The 21,725-nt window shown below is 51.0% G+C and overlaps 2 protein-coding genes and 1 long non-coding RNA gene across 10 annotated transcripts in view; 1 reads left to right on the forward strand and 2 right to left on the reverse strand.

Annotated features, from left to right (window-relative positions):
- The window catches only part of DTNBP1 (dystrobrevin binding protein 1), a 127,538-nt gene extending 110,371 nt beyond the window's left edge, over positions 1-17,167 (forward strand). For all 3 annotated transcript variants that reach the window (XM_072729085.1, XM_072729086.1, XM_072729087.1), the window contains 3 exons: positions 8,616-8,771; positions 15,671-15,814; positions 16,810-17,167. In XM_072729085.1, the coding sequence (XP_072585186.1) occupies positions 8,616-8,771; positions 15,671-15,814; positions 16,810-17,024 (515 nt within the window). In that variant the 3' untranslated portion in view covers positions 17,025-17,167. The remainder of the gene's footprint in view (positions 1-8,615; positions 8,772-15,670; positions 15,815-16,809) is intronic.
- Positions 11,834-14,645, reverse strand: LOC140594638 (uncharacterized). The gene is made up of 2 exons (XR_011995682.1): positions 14,403-14,645; positions 11,834-13,685 (listed from the first exon to the last, which is right to left on the reverse strand). It is a non-coding gene; the product is annotated as an uncharacterized lncRNA (long non-coding RNA).
- Positions 17,168-17,665: 498 nt separating the features above from the next.
- Positions 17,666-21,725, reverse strand: part of JARID2 (jumonji and AT-rich interaction domain containing 2) — a 259,185-nt gene continuing 255,125 nt past the window's right edge. For all 6 annotated transcript variants that reach the window (XM_072729081.1, XM_072729083.1, XM_072729078.1 and 3 more), the window contains one exon: positions 17,666-19,619. In XM_072729081.1, the coding sequence (XP_072585182.1) occupies positions 19,437-19,619 (183 nt within the window). In that variant the 3' untranslated portion in view covers positions 17,666-19,436. The remainder of the gene's footprint in view (positions 19,620-21,725) is intronic.

Raw genomic sequence — 21,725 nt, forward strand, 5'->3', positions numbered from 1 at the left:
TGGTGAGGAAAAGTTCTGTTAAAAACTCATTTAACTTTCTTTAAAAATTTTCTTGACTTTACCATGCATGGAAAATTTTTTAAAAATACCAATTCTGAGGAATAAGGTTTCTATACTGTAGAATTTTCATAGAAATAATGTATGGTTTATATTACTTATAAGTCTGTCTTGGCAACTAATTGTTGATGAAGGCTAGAAGAAAACTATTAAAAAAAAAAAAAACTATAGAAATGTGAGGTACAGAAGTTGAAATTTTTAAAAGGCACGTAAAAAAGCCCCAGTTCTGGGAAACCAGTAATTAAAGGTCTGTTTTTGTCTAAGACAATCTGTATTCATTTTTTTTTAAGGTGGGGGCAGGAGGTTAGGAGACTTTTAAACATGCCTTATTTTGAAAACTAATTCAAACTAGTGTGAGTATGCCTTATTTTGAAAAATAATTTACTGCTGACTAGTAAAAGAATTAGATGGGGGGATCCCTGGGTGGCGCTGCCTTTGGCCCAGGGCGTGATCCTGGAGACCCGGGATCGAATCCCACATTGGGCTCCCGGTGCATGGAGCCTGCTTCTCCCTCTGCCTGTGTCTCTGCCTCTCTCTCTTTCTCTCTCTCTATCATAAAAAAAAAAAAAAAAAAAAAAAAAAGAATTAGATGGGATTTAAAACTGGAAAGAAGTCTTGTCTATTTCATCCTCATATAAGCCCTGAGTTTCTGAACAGAATTTTTCCAAAATTACATATTACGTATTAACTCCAAATGTACAGAAGGATAAAGTAGGGTAGGGGGGAGGAGGGAAAGAAGTATCTCAAGTAACTAAAAGTACCTTTAAAAAAATAACAATTATTAAAAATCAGAGGAAGTCCAGAGTTGTGCCTAACAGAAACATACTCTGTGGAGAAGGAGGAGGAAAGGACAGATTGCATGTATCACAGTCAGGTCTCACCATGCTGGTGCGAGGATGTGGAGGGATGAGGTCACTGATACGCTGATGGCGGGGCCACAATATGGAACCAGCCACTCTAGAGGAGAGTTTGAAAAAAAAAAAAAAAGCACATACCTTATGACCCAGCAATTGTGTTCTTGGGCATTAATTTCAGAAACTACCTATTTTCATCCAAGAACTGGTACACAAATGTTCAAAGCAGCTCTATTATACTAGTCAAATTTGGAAACAACAAACAATGAGTGGATGGTCAAACTGTGGTGCATCCATACCATGAAATTCTACTCAGCAATAGAAAGGAACAAAATATCCACACCTGCAACGGCTGGATGAATCCCAAGGAAATTATGCTGAGTGAAAAAAGCCAGTCCTCAAAGGATATATACTGTATGATTCCATTTGTGAAGTAATATAATTCATTTAGAGACCAGATTTCTGGTTGTGGGGAGGCAGGGAAGAAGGATGTGGTCACAGGAGGGTAACAAGAGGGGGCCTTGGGGGCTTGGTACAGCTGAGTACTTGATTTTGACTTGTTGCCCAAGACCATACATGGCATAAGACTGCATAGAGCTCCTCCCACAGCACATGCTCACATGCTCTAGTGGGGCTCGTACCAATGGAATTTATTTTGGGTTTGATGTAACACCATAATTGTGTGAGATATTAGTTTAGGGTGGGTGTATGGGGTTGCCCTGTACGTTTCTTGATAATATCCCATGAACCTGTGACTATTTCAAAGTAAAAACTTCAACAACAACCATGTAAGTGACACCAAAAAAAAAAAGGATCTGATGTTGTAATTTTGTATAGTTCAGCCTAATAGGACATAAGAAAATCTGATGAATATACACCAAATGGTACCAGAGATCAATTCATGGTGACTTATGAGGGATTTTCACCTTATTATTTGTGCCTTTTTTTAGAATTAAAATTTATCCATAATGTACATGCATTATTCATGTACCCAGAAAGATTAAATAAATGCAGATAGTTAGAACCATGAAAAAAAAATAGTCCTAGTGTTTAAATTCTATCACATGGATGGAATTTAGTGTGGTCTTTTAGTGACCATGTGGTTTGACAGTCTGTCAACAGTTAAGTTTTTATCAAAAACCTGCTGGAAAGGCATTTGTTTTACTTTTTTTTTTTTTTTAAAGTAGGCTTCATGCCTAGTGTGGCGCCCAGTGCGGAGCCCAGAGCAGGGCTTGCATTCACGACCCTGAGATCATGACCTGAGCTGAGATCAGGAGACAGGTGCTTAACCAACTGAGCCTCCAGGCCCCCCTGCTTACCTCTTTGTGTTTAGAAGTGTACAGAGATTTCACACGGTCTGCCTGGATCTGGTCACAGGCACTTTACTATCACAGAATTCTTCCTCTCCAACCATGTAAAAACATCTGAATTGTAAATATCTTCTGGATTTTAAATTTATTCTTATTTTTGGATATTTAGCTTGAATGAAAAATGTTCTCTATCTTCAGTGTTCTATAGAGATTACCAGAATTTTTCTTATCTCTCATATGAAATTCCACTGTTTCTCCTCTAATATTTTTAGATTCGAGAGATTATCGTCAGCTCTACCAGGGACGTTTAGCCCGGTTTTCCTCACATCATCATGTCTTTAAACTCTTGAAGTCTTGGGGGCCATTTGCAGCTCTTCACACCTGACGGTCTCTGTACTCGCCAGCTCTGATAGGAGGCGCAGTTGGGGAGTGGTTTGAAACTGTTCCTAAAGTGAGCTTGATGGATTTTTTTTTTTTTTTGTATGTGTATTTCATATGTCCTGTGCCACTCTTATGGCCCGTTAAAACATAAAATTGAGAACTGATTATACCATCTTCACTGGTCATGGGACCTTTTGTTGTGAGAAATTATCCATTTGGAGTTAGTGGCGGCCAGCATGGAGCATGGACAAGACCAGGGTGCTGCAGACCAGGGTGGTAATGGAATGAAATGATCATTCCTGCCTTCTGGCCTCAAAGCTAGTGTGACTTTTTCAGGTCGGTCTTTTCTTTTTTTTTCTTTTCTTTTCTTTTCTTTCTTTTTTCTTTTCTTTTCTTTCTTTCTTTTCTTTTCTTTCTTTCTTTTTTTCTTTTTTCTTTTCTTTCATTTCTTTTTCTTTTTTTCTTTTCTTTCTTTTTTCTTCTTTCTTTCTTTTTCTTTTTTCTTTCTTTTCTTTCTTTCTTTTCTTTTTTCTTCTTTCTTTCTTTTTCTTTTTTCTTTCTTTTCTTTCTTTCTTTCTTTCTTTCTTTCTTTCTTTCTTTCTTTCTTTCTTTCTTTCTTTCTTTCTTTCTGTCTCTCTCTCTCTCTCTCTCTCCCCCTCTCTCTCCCCTTCCCTCCCTCTCCCTCCCTCCCTCCCTCCCTCATTCCTTCCTTCCTTCCTTCCTTCCTTCCTTCCTTCCTTCCTTCCTTCCTTCCTTCCTTCCTTCTTTCCCAGTTATATGTTGAAGCTCTTTATTGTTTATTTGAGAGAGAATGAGCAAGTGGGGAAAAGGGAGAAGCAGACTCCTTACTGAGCAGGGAGCCAATGTGGGGCTCCATCTCAGGACCCCGGGATCACAACCTGAGCAGAAGACACATGCTTAACCAAATGAGCCACCCAGGGACCCTTGTTGAAGCTCTTTAAATCTTTGTATTTGTCTTGCTTTTCCAAGCATAATAAATGATGTCTTAAGTATGAACAAGGGGTCATTTTTCCTTGTAGAAAGTGTTCTGTAATTTATATTTTTCTGGAGTCATTCTAAACTTTGGACACTACTAAACCTCTGGATTTGAAATACTCCCTCCCATGGCCTTCCACCATTGCACCAGCCCCAGATGCAGCTGTTTCATGGGAAGAACTGACCTGACAATAGGATGAGCCACAACACTAGAACCTCAGGCCTGGGGGTGGGGTTGGGGGGTGGGTAGGTTCGCCTTCTCTGCTGCTGAGCAGCACAGCTCTTACCATCTGCCCTATGCTGTTTCAGCATCACCCTGAGCTCAGGGCTGGTGAGGGTGGCCCTACTGCTGCTCCGTGTTTCTCGAGAAGCGGCCAGCTCGGGCACTGCAGCCCCTCTGAAGCTGACATAGGGCAGTCACAAGAATTTCCAGTAACTGCTGCATAACATGCTTTAAACTAACAACAGTGATTTTCTTCTTCTTCTTTAAGTCATCTTAAATTCCTTGACCTACCCCCCGCTTTTTTTTTGTTTTGTTCTGTTTTTTTGTTTTTTTTCCCCCCGCTTTTGTGAGGATTGAGACACGATTAGATTTAATTCCAATATAGAAAACCTAAGATAAAAAACCATAGGACTGCTAATTCAGAAATAGGAGAGCATTGAAGCAGAAGTCTTGAGAAGAATGAAAGTTTTAAACTATACAACTATATCTATAGACGATCTTAATTCGGTTAAAACAGGTATTCTTTAGTGAAAACCCCTTTGATAATTTCTACCTTGATCTCTGTTTTTGAGCTACTTATTCTGGGATTATTTTTTTTCAAAGATTAATTGAACTTCGCTTGAAATGTGTGAAGCATATTTAATCTGTTTTAGGGTTGACTTATTCTAATGCACTTGGCAGCCAGAAAGCATTTGAGCAGAGAGGTTGATGGCTGAAGTGAAACAAATGAGGAGACATCCTCTTCAGTCCCCTTCCTCCCCTCTTATGGGTCCACTCGATCCCATGCGGATTTAGTAAGGGCACTGAAAGGTGACTAATTCTGAAGTGCCTGAGTGGGGCTGAGAGAGCTGGGCTAATGCTCAGTGTCGTACGTGTCCTGGCTGGTGGTAATGTTTCATATTTCCTTGTTCATCATGCTCCTTTTCAAGAGTCCATTATTTCAAATAACACTGGTAGGAGCCGTCAGCTCTTGGCCAGGGCTGTGTGCCTGGTGATTCACATCTATTACCTCATGGACTCCTGCCAACAGCTTTATGGAATAGGTGATTTTACCTTTCTCGTAGGAGAGGAAGGTGTTGACGCTCAGAGAGGTTAAGTGATGGCTAGTCCTAGATATGCCAGCGTGGTTTCTCTGGAAGTGGAGCCTGGGATGAGGATCATGCAGGTAGTTTCTGTGGGAGGCAATCCCAGAGAGCAGGAGTAAGGATGCAGAGAGTGAGCACAGGAGGAAAAGCCAAGACACGTATTTGTTACTAAGTCCGTGCTATAGCTGTGGTTCCCCCAGTAACCCCGAGAAGTGTTCAGAATGCCTCCTAGTGTTGTCCAACCACGGGATGGGAGACTGGAACATTGATACTCCGACGTCTGTCACCTGTTGGTTGAGAGCTGTGTGAATTCCCCAGAACTTCTGGGCTCTGCAGCTTGAGGTCCCCTGAGACCAAGACTGATTCCAAAACCTGCGCTCCTCCCAGACCATCTCCCTTTCAACAAATCTATGAGACGAAGTAAGTCAGGGTGACATGGAAATGTAGAGAATGCCTGTAGTAATTATAATAACATGAATAGAAGGCACGTCATAAGTATGATATCTGTAATTATATGAATTTGGGAAGATTTCTGTTGGTGTAGTGTGGTTAATGCTAGTTTGCATTCCTTGCATGGATATAGTTTAGAATATGGGAAGAATGCCCAGAATATTCTAAGTACTGGAGACTATAACTGATTTGGGATTAAAAACGTACCCCATTATTGAGTTTTTAAGGTACATCATGCATACGGGATTATGCTGTTCTTGGTACTTGTGAAGTGTAGTGTTGGATAATGGAGGAGGTGGTGAGGACTAAGGCAGAGCACACTGGGCCTCAGACCATCGTTCAGGATAAGTTCCATGTATCTTTTGTTGTTAAAAATCACTTGAGAGGCCCCCCTGGGTGGCTCAGTTGGTTGGGCATCTAACTCTTGATCTCAGCTCACATCTTGATCTCAGGGTCGTGAGTTCCACACCAGGTGTGGAGCTTACTTTTTAAAAAAATTATTTGATAACACCCTAAGGGTTTTTTATTGATACGTAATTGACCTATAACATTGTGGAAGTTTAATGAACATGAATTGCTGTACATGTTGGCTTGATGCAAGTATATATTGCAGTGTGGTTACACTGTAGCAGTTGGCAACACCTCCATCACCTCACAAAATTACATTTCTTTTTTTGTGGTGAGAACATTTAGGATCTAGTTTCTTAGCAACTTTGAAGTAAATAACATAGTACTGTTGGCTCTGACCACAGTATTTTACATTAGCTCTCTTCTAACTACAAGTTTGTACCCTCTGACCCACGTCTCCCATTTCCCCTACCACCCATCTCCGGTAACCACCATTCTACTTTCTGTTTCTACAAGTTTGGCTTTTTAAGATTCCACATCTAAGTGGCATATGGTATTTGTCTTTCTCTGTCTGACTTGTCTTGCTTAGCATTATGCCCTCGAGGCCTATCCATGTTGTCGCAAATAGCAGGATTTCCTTCTTCCTTATGAATGTGTCATATTCCATTGTTATGTGTATGCACACACACATGCACACGCACACCATATCCATTCATTCTTTCACAGACACCTAGGTTAGTCCCATATCTTGGTAATCATGAATAATGCTTGAGTGCAGAGATCCTTTCGATCTGCTGTTTTTGTTTTATTCATTTTATAACCCAGAAGTGAGAGTGCAGGATCATAGGGTAGCTCTACTTTTAATTTTTTGAGGAGCCTCCATCCTGGTCTCCACAGTGGCTGCACCAGTTTGCATCCCCACCACCAGTGCATGAGGGCCCCCTCTCTCCAAGTCCTTACCAGCACCTTTTATCTCCTATTTTCTCAGTGATGGCCACTCTTACAGGTGTGAGGTGGCCTCTCACATGGTTCTGACTTGCATGGCCCTGATGCCGAGTGATGTGGAGCATCTTTTCATGTGTCTGTTGATCATTTTGTGAATCTTATTTGGAAAAAAATCTTTTTTTTTTTTTTTTTGAAAAAAATCTTTATTCAGATTCTCTGTCCATTTTTTAATTGGATTTTTTTTTAAATTACTGAGTTACATGAGTTCTAATGTCCCAAAGATGTGCATTCTCCAGAGGTAAACTGTGGGGAATGATGTCTTTGGTGAAAGTATTTCTTAGGGCTTGGGGCCCTCAGTGTACTCCGACAGCGAAGTAGCCGAAGCATTCTGTTGTGCCAGACTCAGCCTCACGTGGGGTCTGCCACAGGATAGTTGTTGCAAACTGTCTACTTAAGGGAAAGAACTCAAGTTGTCATGTTTTGATTCTTCAGCCAGGCAGATTTGGGCAGGGGCTGGCAGTGGTGCGATTGATTTGGAATATTCCCATATTGCTGCTTAAGGGAGCAGCTCACACTTAGTGGTGTAAACAAACAGCGCGATGTATCAGGTCCAGTCTGTAGGTCAGACGTCAAGGCCCTGTGCCTCACAGGGCACATTGCTCTCTGGAGAGCCCAGAGAAGAACCCACTTCCAAGCACATTGAGGTTGTTGGTGGGGTCCTAGCCCCTGCACCTGTAGGACGAAGGCCCCAGGTTTCTGGCTGGTGGTCCATCTGGGACTGTTCTCAGTTCCTGGACACTGTGTTCCATGCCATGTGGCCCTTGCATCTTCAGAGCCAGCATGGGAGGATGGCCCTGTGTCACCTCCCTCTCGCTTCCCATCTCTTTCTCCAGAAGTACAGGCGCCTTTAAGAGCCTGGTCAGGTCAGGCTTGCCCAGATGACCTCTCCGCTTCAGGTCAGCTGTGCCACAGGGCATAACCTAATCATGGCAGTAAAATCAGTCCTGTTAACAGTGCGAGGTTTGCACAGGGTGTGTGTACCGGGAAGGCGGGGATCGTGGAGCCACCTTAGAAGTCGTCCCCCACCATGTGAAGTAGAGAAGACTCGAGAATTCATACCCCATGGCCCACATACATGGTGAAAGCTGGCACACACCTGAGCCAGATTGCATTGTCTGTATTCTCCACGCGTGCACTGAGGATGGCTAAGTCACTAGAAAGTGTTTATAGAATGGCAGATGTGGGGTTCTTGGCATGACAAGACTGAGGCTGATTATCCCCGTTGTTCTTTCCTGGTATCACTGACTCAGCCCAAACTTGAAGCGACCTTGCTCACTTTAATCATAAAGTTCCTTCAACATCATTTCATTGACGTTGCACATCAGGATTGGGTGAATATTTCTGTCCCAAATTCAGATGGGTAATGGGAGGCTCCAGGAGGCTGATGGACTTTAGCCAGGTTGCATGGCTGATGAGCCGCAGAGCCAAGGCCACACTCCTCGGATGCACCACAAGGGCTGCACGCGGGCGGGCTCTGAGCCTGCAGAGGTCAGAAAGCATCCTCTGTGGGTGCCGCCCACCAGAAAGCCGGGGGCGGCAGCTACTCTGCTGTACCGTGTAAGCTGCGAAAGTCTCATTGCAGGGATGTGTAGGCCTCAGGACGAAGCACCGGTTCCACTCGAGTTAGGGGACAGGTCAGCGGAGAGGCTGGTGTTGGCAGATGAACAGCTGTTCTGTACAGAGTGGGAGATGTGGGAAGGTCAGTCCAGGCAGGGGGACCAGCATAGACAGGCACGGCGTGCCAGTGACAGGAAGAAGTGCCCCTCGCTGAGAGAGGGCAGGCTGCCTGTGGCCCAGTCGGGGCATGGGCACACGGGACACACTGGGCTTGGGGGGTACGTATTTATTCCCGTTTTCTGTCTGCGTCCCATTTCAAACCCTGACCCAGAGTGTTGTGTTTCCTCAGCTGAACTCGATGCAGAGCACACCCAGAAAGCCCTGGAAATGGAGCACGCCCAGCAAGCGAAGTTGAAAGAGCGGCAGAAGTTTTTTGAAGAAGCCTTTCAGCAAGACATGGAGCAGTACCTGTCCACAGGTTACCTGCAGATAGCGGAGAGGAGAGGCAAGTGGAGGCGACCGTGGCTGGCCGGGGGGGGGGGGGGGGCGCAGTCCTCAGGAGTCCATTCTCGTCTCGGTCCCCAAAACTTGAAGTGGGTGCATCTTGCCACATTTGTCTTGTCAGGGTTTTTGCACCTTCCTGTAGTTGAGGTACTTAGAAAACCTAAAATACGTGTTTTTGTTTTTGTTTTTAAAGGGTAAAAAAAAAAAAAAGAAAAGGCAGCATTACCTTTAATTCTACAGAATAATGTCCGTTACTATGTTAGGGTGGTTCTTTCCAGTCTGAGGGTCTGTGGACCTAATTGGCATCACATGTACATACTTCTGGCTTGGTGTCTAGCTTAATGCCGCACGGGGATCCTTCCCAGGGTCCGTAAACATGCTTTCGAAGGGCAACGTCTTCAGCGCTGCATCCTCACCGTCAGGAGGTACACGGTGCTCCATTTAACCAGTTCCCTAGTTGGACAGGTCGATCCTTTACCTTTATAAGTGGTTGTGTGGTGAACATCTAGGTGCGTAACTGTTTGCATCTTGATGGTTCCTGAGAACAAAGGGAGCAGGGTCGGGGCCCCTCAGAAGGAGCACTCAGGGTGGCAGCTTTCATTCCCCTTGGGCAGGAGCAGCAGGTGGCTCAGGGTGCCCGGGGCAGGACAGAGAAGTGCCCAGGCCTTCCCTGCTCACCTGCATCCCTAAGACCCCCTTGTCCCCGGATGTGCCAGTACTCAGCCTTCATTCTCTCCCCAGGCCTGGGGTCCCCTGCCCCTCGCCACGGCCCCGATGTCCTTCCTGGTCCTTTCGTCCTGTGGCTTCCCCCAGGAGAGGTTAAAGAAATCAAAAAGTGAGAAAGGAAAATAATGTAGAGAATACAGATTAGAAATGGTATCTGAATGCCCCAGAATGCACCAGAGGATGCTGTGTGGCCAGTGCTGCTTTTCTTACGGTGGCGGGACAGATTTGAACAACTGTCTCTGTGGACTTGGCTCTTTCCCTTTTGTATGCCAGTGACCCGAAGTCTGTCTTCATCTGGAAAAGTTGGGCTGCATACATGTGATATCCATTTTCCCCAGTGTTTGCTGCTGGTTATGGACTGAGTGACCCGTTTGCTGTGAGGATTTGGGTCCTGTCCTGGGCAGGGGTAAGGAGCTCGAGCTGCTGTGACAGGCCACACACGGGGCAGCTTAACCTGCAGGCTCTGGAGGCTCAAGTCCAAGATCACGGTACTGGCAGGTTTGGCTCACAGGGGAGCCCTCTTCCTGGCTTGCAGCTCACTGTGTCCCCACCTGGGCCATGAGAGGCACCCCCCCACACACACACTGGGCCTGTCTTTCTAGAGGGGCTAATCCCAGTGGGGGGGCCCAGCCCTCCCCACCTCATCTCAGCCTGTTTGCTTCCCAGGGGCCCCACCACCAGACACTGTCACACTGCGGTCAGGGCTTCAGCAGGAATCGGGGACACAGACATTCAGGCCATAAGGGACATGCACATCCTGGCACAGTCGCACTTAATGAGCCACTGTAGCAGGAGAGCCTGTGTGTTGGGGGCAGCAAAGGGAGCAGGTCCCTCTCCGCATCTGTTCAGTAGGCGTTCCCTGGGCACCTGTGAGCACGCTGCACATTTTTAGGCCCAGAGGAACAAAGAGAAAAATGAAAGTGCCTCTTAAGTCGCCCTTGTTCTCATGGGGGGTGGGGGGAGGCAGGGGGTGAGCATGAAGACTCACTCACTGAGCAGCGTGATGGGTGGAAGGAGCAGGATAGGTTCAGAGGTACCTCCTCCTGAGGACAGTGATCCCCTCGGGACAGGGACCCTCTGTGGCTAGCACAGGGACATGCACAGACAACTCTTATTGGGTAGAGGTCAATTAAATATTAAGGAATTGGATTTTTATGGTTTTGGACACCTGAAAAATAACCTCCCTTCAAATTTCAAAGAAGGGCTCATTTTTTTTTTAAGGTTAAAAAAAAATGGAATCAGGCACAGGTTGCCAATTTGTGTGGTTTTTGAAAGCACTGAAGAAGAAAATTGGAAGATTTGGGCTTTTTAGCTTTTCTGCTTCAGCTAGAGCTGGAAAGCCCTTCACAGATAACAAGTAGGCATCTCTCCACAGGGCTGTTCAGAGCCGGCCCGGGACTTCCCGGCCTGGCGAGCCCCACGTGACTTTTGCTGAGTATTCATCTCCAAGGATGGACACGGGGATGTTTAATGTAGAAAAATCAGTCAAAATAAAATCTCCATAGTGAACAAGGTATTTTGGACTCCCTCCACGAAATCAGAAATAGCATTCTGAATTATTCTCACTGTCCAAAGCATCATTTTTAATTAAGACAAAGGCATGGAGAGTTTTATCCAGAAAAGGGTAAAGGGACATCTGTGGCCACCCTGGATCAGGGTGAGGCTGGAGAACCCATAGAGCACGGAGTGTCATGTGCTTGGAGGGGCATAAAGTCACCGCCAGATGTGCCAAGCAGCAGAGGGGGCCCGGGAGCCACCACGCGCCCAGCAGCGGTGAGGGGGGTGTCAGGGCAGGGGGGCCCGGTGCAGCCCTGACCCGGCTCCGTCTCCTGCCCGACACCATTAGGGCAGTTAGCAATGAGCAGATCACCAAGGAGATGCCCTGCTCCTTATCCCCATGTTCCCACAGGGATCTCAGGCTGGGGGTGGGGGGCGGTCCTGGTGAACTAGCTGCTCAGCGAAGTCCAATCCTGGAGCCGGGGGCGCCCCCCCTGTGCCCTGAGACGCCCTCACTCAGCCCTTGGATGTTCCAGGATGGACCCAGTGCCGGGAAAGAGGAGGAGGTGATGGGTGGGCTGGTGGTAAGATCAGCAAAGTTAGAAAAGATAGAATTAATAGATAAAAATACACCAAACTAAAATTTATAGAGTGTCCCCCCAGTGTGTGATCTTGAATGGAGTAGTAGTAGCTCAAAGTACCATCGCCAGCTTATGGGTGTAACTTTTAAAAACCCCAGTGAGAGTTTTATTTAGAACTTTGCAATTTACTATGACCCGTTACTGGCTTTCATTGAATTAGGAAGTATTTTAAAGAATCCAAAAAAAAGAACTGAAAATGTTTCCAGATTTAACATTTTAATATTTTACCATATTTGCTTCAGATATTGTAAAAAAAAAGTCATGAAATATTCCAAACATACACAAAGGTATAAGGAATAATAGAAACACCCGTGTATACTCACCAGCCAGCTCAGGAACTGCGCACACCCCCGGCCCCCTGCACGCCGGATGGGCTCCCCCGCGGTGCCTGCGGTCCCAGCGGGCCTCCCGGCCCTTGTCCGCGCCGGCACCTTTCAGCCTCAACTGTTCATTTTCACTCTTAAATAGATCGATTCAGTGAATATACTGAAATTTCTTCACTGTGTTGATGGGGGTTTTAATGGTTTCGCATTCTTTCTCATTAAAAACCCCACCGTAAGGGCGTTCTCGTGCGTCTCGGGGCTGCTCACACGCCGGCCCGGCCCGGGGGTTCCCATCCAGCAGGGCCGCGGTGGGCCTGACGTGGCCTTGCCAAGCCGCTGCGGCCGCGGGGGCTCGGGCTCTGGCGGGCCGCCCCTGGAGGACCGCTTCCTAGGGGCGTCACGAGGACAGCGACCCCAGGGCCACTGGACGCGCTTCTCGTTCATCTGCTGGTTCTGTCCAGCTCCCGGCCCAGACGCCCGCGGGCGGCGGCCCAGCAGTGCGCGTGTTGTGACCCCGCCTCACCTCTGCCCACGCGGGAGAGCCCGAGCTCGCGCTTTGCCCATGGGGGTGACGCGAGCTCTTATTTCGGTTCTGATCAGCGTTTCCTTGACGCTCGGGGCCATCCACCCGGGGCATTGGCCCTGCTGACGGGGAGCGAGGCGGTCCCCTCCACCCGCTCCTCGGCTCTCCCATCCTGGAGTGGCCTCGCTCGGTGCCGGTGCCGTTTATTCTGTTGGGACCAGCGTGTCCTGTTGTGGCTCGTCCTGTGTCACCAGGGCTCCCTCCCTCCCTCCAAGGACGGAGCACTAAGCAGAGCGTGGCTACAGCTGCGACTTACACGTCCTGCTGTGCTTCCTTCGGAAGCTTGCTGTGGGCTCCACTTCACACTTGGCTCTTAAATCCACCGCCAGTTGGCTTTTCTGCGGCTCGTGAGGGAGGCCCCCGCGTTCTTCCCCGCGGCCCCCCGCGTCTCGCTGCAGCCCCGGCGCGGCTCTCCGGGGCCTCTGCTCTGTCCCGTCCCCGTGCGTCCAGCCTGGAGCCCGGCGGCACCTGTGGCAGGGCCGCACGCCGGCAGGTTCCCTGGGTGGTTCACAGGGTTTGGGGTCTAACTTGACCATTTGGGCTCCGGGTCTCAGGATTCTTGTCTGAATAAGGCAGCCAAGGCGACGAACGGCTCGGGAGGGTAAAGTTCACTTTTAACAGAATGTTACAGGCTTTGACAAGTAATAGGTTTCTTGGGTTTTTCCAGTTTTCCATTACAATTTATTTGACTTGTAAACTGTTTAGAAGTGTTTTTAAATAACGCGTGAAGGTGTTTGTAGCTACCCTTTGTTACTTCTTTGTGGTTTTGGAGAATGGGATTTTTTAAATTCAAGACAGAGTTCATCTTTCATGCGTACTTGAGAGCAAGATTCTAAACGTTAGGGTTCTGTGTGGACTCCCGGCACCTCAATAGCCCTTCTCACTAACTTTCATTATTTGATGATGTGATTGTCACAGAGGTACCTTAAGCCCTCGGTCCCCTCACGAGTATGGATTTGTTAGATCTTGTCTTTCTGCCGTTCGTTAAACAGCCACCAGGTAGGTGGTCTCGGGGACATTCTGGGTTGTCCTGGCAAACTGAGCCTCAGCACCACGCTCTACCTCAGGGGTTTTTGCCTTCTCATAAAGTCTGTTTTGTTTGTTTCTCATGTTTGTTTCTTGTCCATATGTTCCAGGAGTGTCTCCTACAAACAGAAAACAGCTAGATTTTTATCCCGTTAATTCAGTGTTATAACCTGGTACACCTGGCAAATCTGATTCATTCACATTTACGGAGAGGACTGGCGTCCCGGCTTCATTACCGTCGTACTTGGTGCTAGTCCGACACTTTGAATCCAGTTTTCCCGTCTCGCCTGTCCCACTCCTGCTGAGAATGGGACAGACAGGACAGGGGGCCTTCAAACCTGCAGTGAGAGCCAGGCCAGCAGGGGGAAAGGCCCCGCTGCCAGGCCTCCTCGTCCATAGAGCAGAACCCACTGGTTTCCCACCTCCTGGCACCTCCACGGGCGCCTGTGTGACCTGGGGGTGCTGTGGCACGGTGACGCCGCAGGGTCCATACCCTGGCCCAGCCCGCGCTCACCGCGTGGCTGCAGGGGGCCACCAAGGCTCTAGAAGCTTCCCCAGCTCATGGACAGAAAGGACATGGTGTCCGTGCACATGTCCGTGCCGGTGGGCCACGGTGCTGCCCCCCCCCCCCCCCCCCCCGTGCTACCCCCGCGGTGACCGGGCCCTCTCTCGCCATCCCCGCTCCATCCCCGCTCCTTCCCCGCTCCTTCCCCCGCTCCATCCCCGCTCCTCCCCCCCCCTCCTTTCCCTGCTCCATCCCCACTCCCAGGACCCTCCCAGGACCCTCCTCGGGAGCAGCCTCCTCATGGCTGGACCTGCCCTCCAGAGCCTGGTACCTGGGGCCCTGTGTCCCGAAGGCTGCAGCTCTGTGAGCGGCTGCTGGATGCTCAGTCTTAAATCCATTTAATGTCCTAAAACTTTAGAGATGACGTTTATCGCCTCTTCGAGCTGAGCTGCGTAGAGCTGAGCTGCGTAGAACTGAGCTGCGTAGGGCACGTAGGGCACCGTCTCCAGGCTTCTATTGTTACTGAAACGCTGCAGGCCTAGTGACTTCCTCCCTGCCTCCTCTGCCCTCCTCACCCCTCAGACGGTCACTGCCCCCCCCCCTTCTCATCTTGGAGCCGTGACGTTGCGTTTTCCAGCTGTTTCTGTGCAGCCTGCTCGGTGTAGCTTGCGCACTTGAGCGGCCCTCACTGATCTTCAGATTAACTCCTGCCCTGAGTTCTGGAGTTTGGTGATGGAAATATTCACGTCTGGAAGTTTATTTGGCTTCTTCTCAAGTATTTGTTTTCAACCTGTTGTTTTTTGATTCCATCTTTTAAGTCCATTAAAATAGCCTTGGGGAGGGGGTGTTACACTGAGCGTGTTTCTGCTGACACCCCCCCACACACACTCCGGTGAGCGAGCCCTGGACCAGCTCCATTGCTGTGTTTACGTTACTGGCATTACTGGAGCGTTACTGGGAGCCCCAGGGCTAAGGGTGTTTTGCATCCAGAATTAACGTGCTTCTGCTGGGCACCATCACGCCTGGGGTGATGAAGTCAATTGGCCTGTGGTTTTGGGGACCACAGAGAGGCTGGGGTAGAGGCTCCAGATGCAGGAGGCACCGCCCACCCCAGACCCAGGCTGACCCCCTCAAGGGGGTCGATTTTGGCCTGTGGCTGGTCGTTTTCTCTAACCTGTGCTTTAGCTGCAGGGACCCGGTGGTGCCACCCAGCTAGCCTGCAGCTGCCCAAACTTTGGCTGCTGTTTAGACCGAGAGGCCCCGAGGGCAAGGACAGTATCGACCATGACGATGGAGCCTGGGGCCCTCTGTGGGCAGGGGAGGTCACGGACCACGTGGCTGTGTGCAACGGCCCCTCCCAGCCACACCTGTCAGCACGCGGCTGGCAGTGAGCAGGGAAACTGCTACAAGGGTCCGAATGACACGGCCACCAGGGCTGGTAGTGTCAGAGTGCTGGACCGGGAGGGGTCCCTGTCCTGTTTTAGGAGGTTTCGAGGGGACGTACCTTACAGGGCGGACTGTGCTGGCCTGGCGCACCTGAAGCTCACCTTTTAGCGGCTTCTTGAAGTGTCCTTTCCTCTCCCGCCCGTGTCTTCCCAGAGCCCATGGGCAGCATGTCGTCCATGGAGGTCAACATCGACATGCTGGAGCAGATGGACCTGATGGACATCTCTGACCAGGAGGCCCTGGACGTCTTCCTGAACTCCGGCGCTGAAGACAACACGGTGCCGTCTCCGGTCTCAGGTGGGGAGGACAGCTTGCACCAGCTCTACCACACCCCCCGCGTCCCTGCGGAGGGAAGATCTCTGAGGCCTGTGACTAGGCCGTGCGGGTCTTGCCGCTGCCGCGTTGCCGCACCCACGGGGCATCATGAGGCGAGGGGCGCGTGGGAGGCTCGGTCACCAGGGCCCAGGCGGCTGCATTCAGGTTGTGAGCACCTCCTCCAGCTGGTTAGTCCCTGGGGCAGGGGCTCCCGCGTGGTTCGCCCTCCATCCCCCCACCCCCACCCCCCAGCAGGTGTTACCTGGGCTCTGGCTCAGCCTGGGCTCCTAGTTCCAGAAATAGCTGCAGCCCTGTGGGCAGCTGGCCGCCACTCTCTGCCTTCCCCTCATTGGGCTTCCTGGCTGTGTCCCTCCTGAGCCCCACCCCTTACCTGGGTCAGGTGGGAGAGCCTGCCTGCCCCTCCACGTACAAACAACGGGGGGAGCCCTCTGGCAGCACACTGCCCCCCCCACCAGCCATGGGGCCCCCACCCCACAGTCGGACTCCAGCTTTCTTGCCACCCGGTGTAGCTGCCCACTCCTCCTCGAGGCTCCCCTCTTGTCCCGGGGGTGCCAAGGCCCATGCACAGAAGGTGGGGACACGGGGAGCGCCACGAGCCCCTTCCCCAGAGGCAGGGACAGGCGCACAGTGACCCCACCATCTACAGGACCCCGACCCCTCAGACCTCCTTCTGGTTCCCATGACCTTGGGGAACTGCTAAAAGACCAGGGAGTTCTCTTAGGATTCCTCCCGAGGATCTAAATATGTCCAGGTAGCCGAGGGGACACGGGACGTGCCCCTGAGAAATGCAGCATGTGCTTCGACACCGTGTGTCTGTCCCTGGCCCCCGTCGGGAGGTTTCTGGACCCGTCCCGGGGCGGAGGGTCCGCGTGGGCCCCAGCTCCTCACCCTTGGAGGGACATCTTCAAGGGTGGTTCTCCGCTGTGGGACCCCATGGCATGGTCTTCACTCCGCAGGGCCCGGCTCGGGGGACAGTCGGCAGGAAATCACGCTCCGGGTTCCAGATCCCGCTGAATCGCAAGCTGAGCCACCTCCCTCGCCGTGTGCCTGCCCTGAGCTGGCTGCCCCGGCCCCCGGCGAGGGTGAGGCCCCCGTGGTCCAGTCTGACGAGGAGGGAGTCGAGGTGGACACTGCCCTCGCCACGCTACACAGCGACGACAGCGACTCGTAGGTCTGCGTATCCGGGCAGGTGCGGCTGCACGGAATGTCACCGAGGAGGCAGGTGCTTTTGTGACAGGAGGCTCTTGGCTTTTACTCAGTTGCCAATAATGTGTGAGAAACTAAGACAGCCGACAATAAAGCTTGAGGACTTCATACTGAGCGAGTGCGAGGCCAGTTTGTGCGGAAGGGCTCCTAGATCGGCCCGCCGGGCCGTGGGCCACACCGGAGCCCGCGTCAGGAGGCTCGGTGTGGCCTCCCTGCCTCGGCTCGGGGGACGGAAGCCCTTTGCAGACGGTAGATTGTGCTTCATCTAGAACACAGCCCGGTCAGCTTGGGTTTCCAGCTGCGGAGGTTGGAGTCCACAGTCCCCCGGGCGCCCCGACTCTCAGAGCGCACCCTCCGGGCCCAAGGAAGGAGCACTGGGCCCAGAGGGCGGGCGGCCCCTGGAGAAGTGCTTGGTGGACGGTGGCCATGAGGCTCTGCACCCGGGGCTGCGGCTGGGGGTCCAGACCACTGCCAGCGGCAGACGGGGAGCCAACTCCCGAGGTGCCAGGAGTGGGGCTGTGGGGCCTGGCTGTGGGCTGGGAGCTTGGCCCGGTTATCAGAAAAGAAAGTTTGTCTCATTCACTCATCTTCCACAAGACAGACAAATAGCCAAAAAACTTTGTTTTTATTATTAAACCTTGTAGTACAAACCTGAAAAGTAAACAAAAAACTGGCAATAAACAACATGAAGTCTTCCCTCCCGCGGGAGGAGTGCAGAGCAGCGCTAATAAATTAAATGTCAAACTGTAAGCCATAGGCAGAAGTTTACTGTCAAAAAGAGGGAAAGTACACAGCAAGGCCATAAAAACCGGACAACCACATTGGAAAACACTTGACTCTGTTTATGTAATTGTTAAATATTCCAAAAACAGTTCAGTCTTCTGCAACAACAACCAACAAAGTGTATCACAGGACGCTCCTGACAGTCCCACTGGCAAGCTCAGTGCAACAGGGGTAGCTACGGGCTCGGTGGATCCAATTACGAAACAAAGAACAGCTTGTGAAAACAGTTCCCTTTTTTATTCCACACGTACTGTACACACAACCGGAGAAGGGCAACAGCTACTCCATTATTATTTTTGTTGTTGTTGTTCAGTGATGTAAGCAGCACTTATAAATGTTACAAGAAAAACCCTGTAAGCATCCAATCCACCCGATGAAGAAACGGAAACGTAAGGCTTTTTCTTCATCTTGTCTTCGCGCCCTCCCCACCCCCCACCAAGAAAAAGGCTCAAGTATTTAAAACAATTTACAGGCGTATGTACAAAAGGGATGGGATTCTTTTTTTTTTCTTTTTTTTCTTTTTGTTACAACATGGAGAGAAAAAATAGACAAGATGAGCGCAAATGCATTTTCACATTCAAAAAAGAACTGCAGACCTCCTAGTGGCTCTAAGTGTGACCGTCAACGAAACGAATTTAAAAGAAAGAAAGATTAATGCTGACTTGTGAAGGTGTAAAACAAGCGGTGAGATGGAGACGGAATGTTAGAAAGATTGCACATCTATGACAAAGAAGCACTTACGGCTTCGATCACTTTTTTTTTCCTTGTTTTTTTTTTTTTTTCTCTTAAGGATGCTATTGAAGGGTTTTTGATAAAGTAGCCAACAGCACCAAAAAATAACAGAATGGATTTCCTAATGAAATCAGGCACAGGTGTCCCTCACGTGACCCCTCCAAGGCAGGCAGTCGTCTTCTCCCGCTCTCCTCTTTTCCAAAAACAGATGCATAGTGATGTGCTGGTAAAGAGAACCTCGGCGCTCCTCTTCTGCGTTTTGCCTCGGCTCTGCCTTCAGCTGCCGTGACCGCCCCAAGACACAGAATGGGGGTTCTCCGGTTTTTAAAATTACAAACTCGTTTTGCACATGACAGAAGAAAAGACAGCCAAAGTAAAGCCATTTCTTTTCAAGTTTTGTGGTGTGTGTGTGTCTCCTATCCCTTTTCCTCTCTAGAAAAATCTGCTCACATGACTTGGTTTTTAAAATTTGTTCTCCAAACTTCACCCTCTTCAAAAATGGGTTAAAAAGCCTTTTTTTCCCCCAAGTTACCAAAGAAAACAAAACAAAAACAAAAACAAAACAAAACCGAAAAGGCTTTTTTTCAGCCACAGGGGCGATACAAATTAATACAGCCCCTCAAGGGTTTTTAAAACAGTGAATATACGGCAGTTTCAAAAATCTGACTGCAGTATCTAGGTATTCTAAGTACAAAAAAAAGTTCAACAGTTTAATGCTAAAACAAAATTAGTTCTCTAAAACCAGAAGAAAATCTTCTTTAGAGCTAGTGCAAAGACAGCTTGTATCCTACAGCAAGTACTCCAAACTAGAATATAATAATTACAAAAAAATATATATCAATCGACACGGGTGTTGGCATCTTCACGACGAGCTCGAAGCACTTTTGGATGAACTGGAGGATGAAAGCCGGGATGGCGGCACGTCCACGGTCGCTCTCTTGCGGGGCCCTCTTTTTGGTGTAGGTTTACTGAGACAGTTCTCGATGCTGCCGTTCTTGCCAGATACTTTGCCACAGATCTGATTGACCAGACTGATGATCTGCTCCTGTTTCGGGTCAAAAGGAAGACCGTGAATCACCCGGATCAGCACCGTCCCAGGAGCACCCAGGGGAAGGCTTTGCAGGGGACCCGCTGGCGGCCTGCAGAGGTCCCCTCACTCACACCCCAAGTCGAAGGCTCTCGTCTCCCAGAGAAACACCCGCAAGTCCACACCTCCCCATGGCACCTCTGCGCCCCCACCCGTGGCTGCAGGAAGCCCTGAACTCCAGGAGGTGGGGGAGCCGCACACTCCACTCCCAGAGCCAGAGCCAGCCAGGCGGGTCACCGCCCACGGCCCTTTCCCAGCACCCACCCCATCCCCCCACCAGGGCCTGGCTCAGCGCAGAGATGGAGCTCAGCCCCCCCCCCCTCCCCGCACCAGGCGTCTCGGAGGGAGACCCGGGGTTTGGGCTCTGGCCACTTGCTGCCCGCACGGTGACCAGCGCCTGAAGCTGTTGCAGCCCAGCCACCACCCTGACGCTGGAGCCTCCCCCTTCACCGGGTCGTGCCCAGCAACACACTCGTCTGCTCAGAAATACTTCCGGTGCTCCCTCCTCCTCGGCGTTGGGAGACGGCTCTCAAACATTCTCAAAATTCGGTCAAGGGAACCCTCAGCCACTGGCATCAAGGATGTTTTTGTAACGTCAACACAACTCTGAACCACCGAGTTTTACAAGAAACCACGGGGCAAAATCCCAAATTGGCACGTGGCCTGACCTGCACCTCATGAGCACCTCCCCTGGACGAGGGATGGAGGGGCCGTGGGGACACGGGATGGGAATGGCCAGCGCTGTACTCAAAGGCCCGGGCCGGCGGAGTCCCAGGTGGCCCCTCCAGCAACAGGGGTGGAGGTGTTAGAGGTGAAGGACGGAAGCATCTGGAGGAACAGGGTGGCACGTTTATGAAGGCGCCGCCGTGCCACAGGCGAACTGCTTCCAGTCAGCCTGCTGCTGGAGGGCGAACAGCTGCTTAGCACCCAGTGCAAGCGGCTGGTGCCCCCTGCCGCCCCCCTCTGTCCCCCCGGCTCCCTGGGATCCCCACACACGGACTCCCCAAGACCTGTGGGCCTCACAAGCCATTTCAGAAACCCAAGCCAGAGTCAGCGAGTCCCTGGGTCACACACACTCGCTGTCAACCGGAGGGAGCGGTTCCGGATTCATTCACTAACATGAGGCCCGCGGCCAAGGAGGCGGCTTCTTGCGCCCTCCTCTTACCAAAACCGACTTGAGGTTAAGCGTCAGACGGCCCTACGGACTGGGTTCCGCCCAGTATTCCGGTGGCCCAGGACACCTGCCCACGCACAGGTCCAGGCAGCTGGAGACCGAAGGACCCGTGTTGGAGCGCCTCCAAGTCCTGCGGGCCGAGCCCCCGTGCTGGCCGCTGAGCTCCACAACATCACCCCCCCCCCCCCCCCACCACGCCGGGCTGTCCTGACTAGTTTGTCCGAACAGGTCAGGGATTCGCGGTTGAAGTGAAGCAGCAGGGAGGACAGTGCTTACCGGCCCTCACCCAACACGCGTGCACCTCTGCCAAAGGCTCACCTGCTCTGAGCCACAGCCTGAACCCCAGGAAGCAGGGCCCCCTGGTCCACCCCCCGGTTCCGCCAGGCCTCAGATGCGGGACAGCAGAGCAGTCCCCTCCCCCAGGACCAGCCACTGGGGACGTGGGGGGTGGAGGGGCTCGGGGCGCACGCGGCCTGCGGAAGGAGGACTGGCCTTCCAGGAGACAGCAGGAGGGCCTGGGGCCGGGAATGGTGAGCTGGGCCCTCCAGGGGCAGGGCCTTGCGCTCCAGGAGGCCGCTGCGTGGAAGGTGGGTGCATGCGCCACGCACGGCAACCCAGCGGGTCACAAGCAACTGGCCCCAGAGGGCAGAGCCCCGGGGATCAAAGGAAGCCCCGCCCCCCGGGGGTCTGACCTGCTGTTACACTAGCAGCACAGGGCTGGGCTTGGGATGGAGGCGGTGGCTTTCCCACAAGACACACGTGAGGCACAGAACCAGGGGAAGGGACAAGGGTGTTTGTGTGGGGGGGAGACCATGAGAGGGGATTACAGGGGGCACGAGGATGCAGGAGCGGCGAGAGCCGGCCCCGGCACTGGGCCCTGTGGAGTCAAA

The sequence above is a fragment of the Vulpes vulpes genome, chromosome 12 (genome assembly GCF_048418805.1).
Source record: "Vulpes vulpes isolate BD-2025 chromosome 12, VulVul3, whole genome shotgun sequence".
NCBI classification, from domain to species: Eukaryota; Metazoa; Chordata; class Mammalia; order Carnivora; family Canidae; genus Vulpes; species Vulpes vulpes.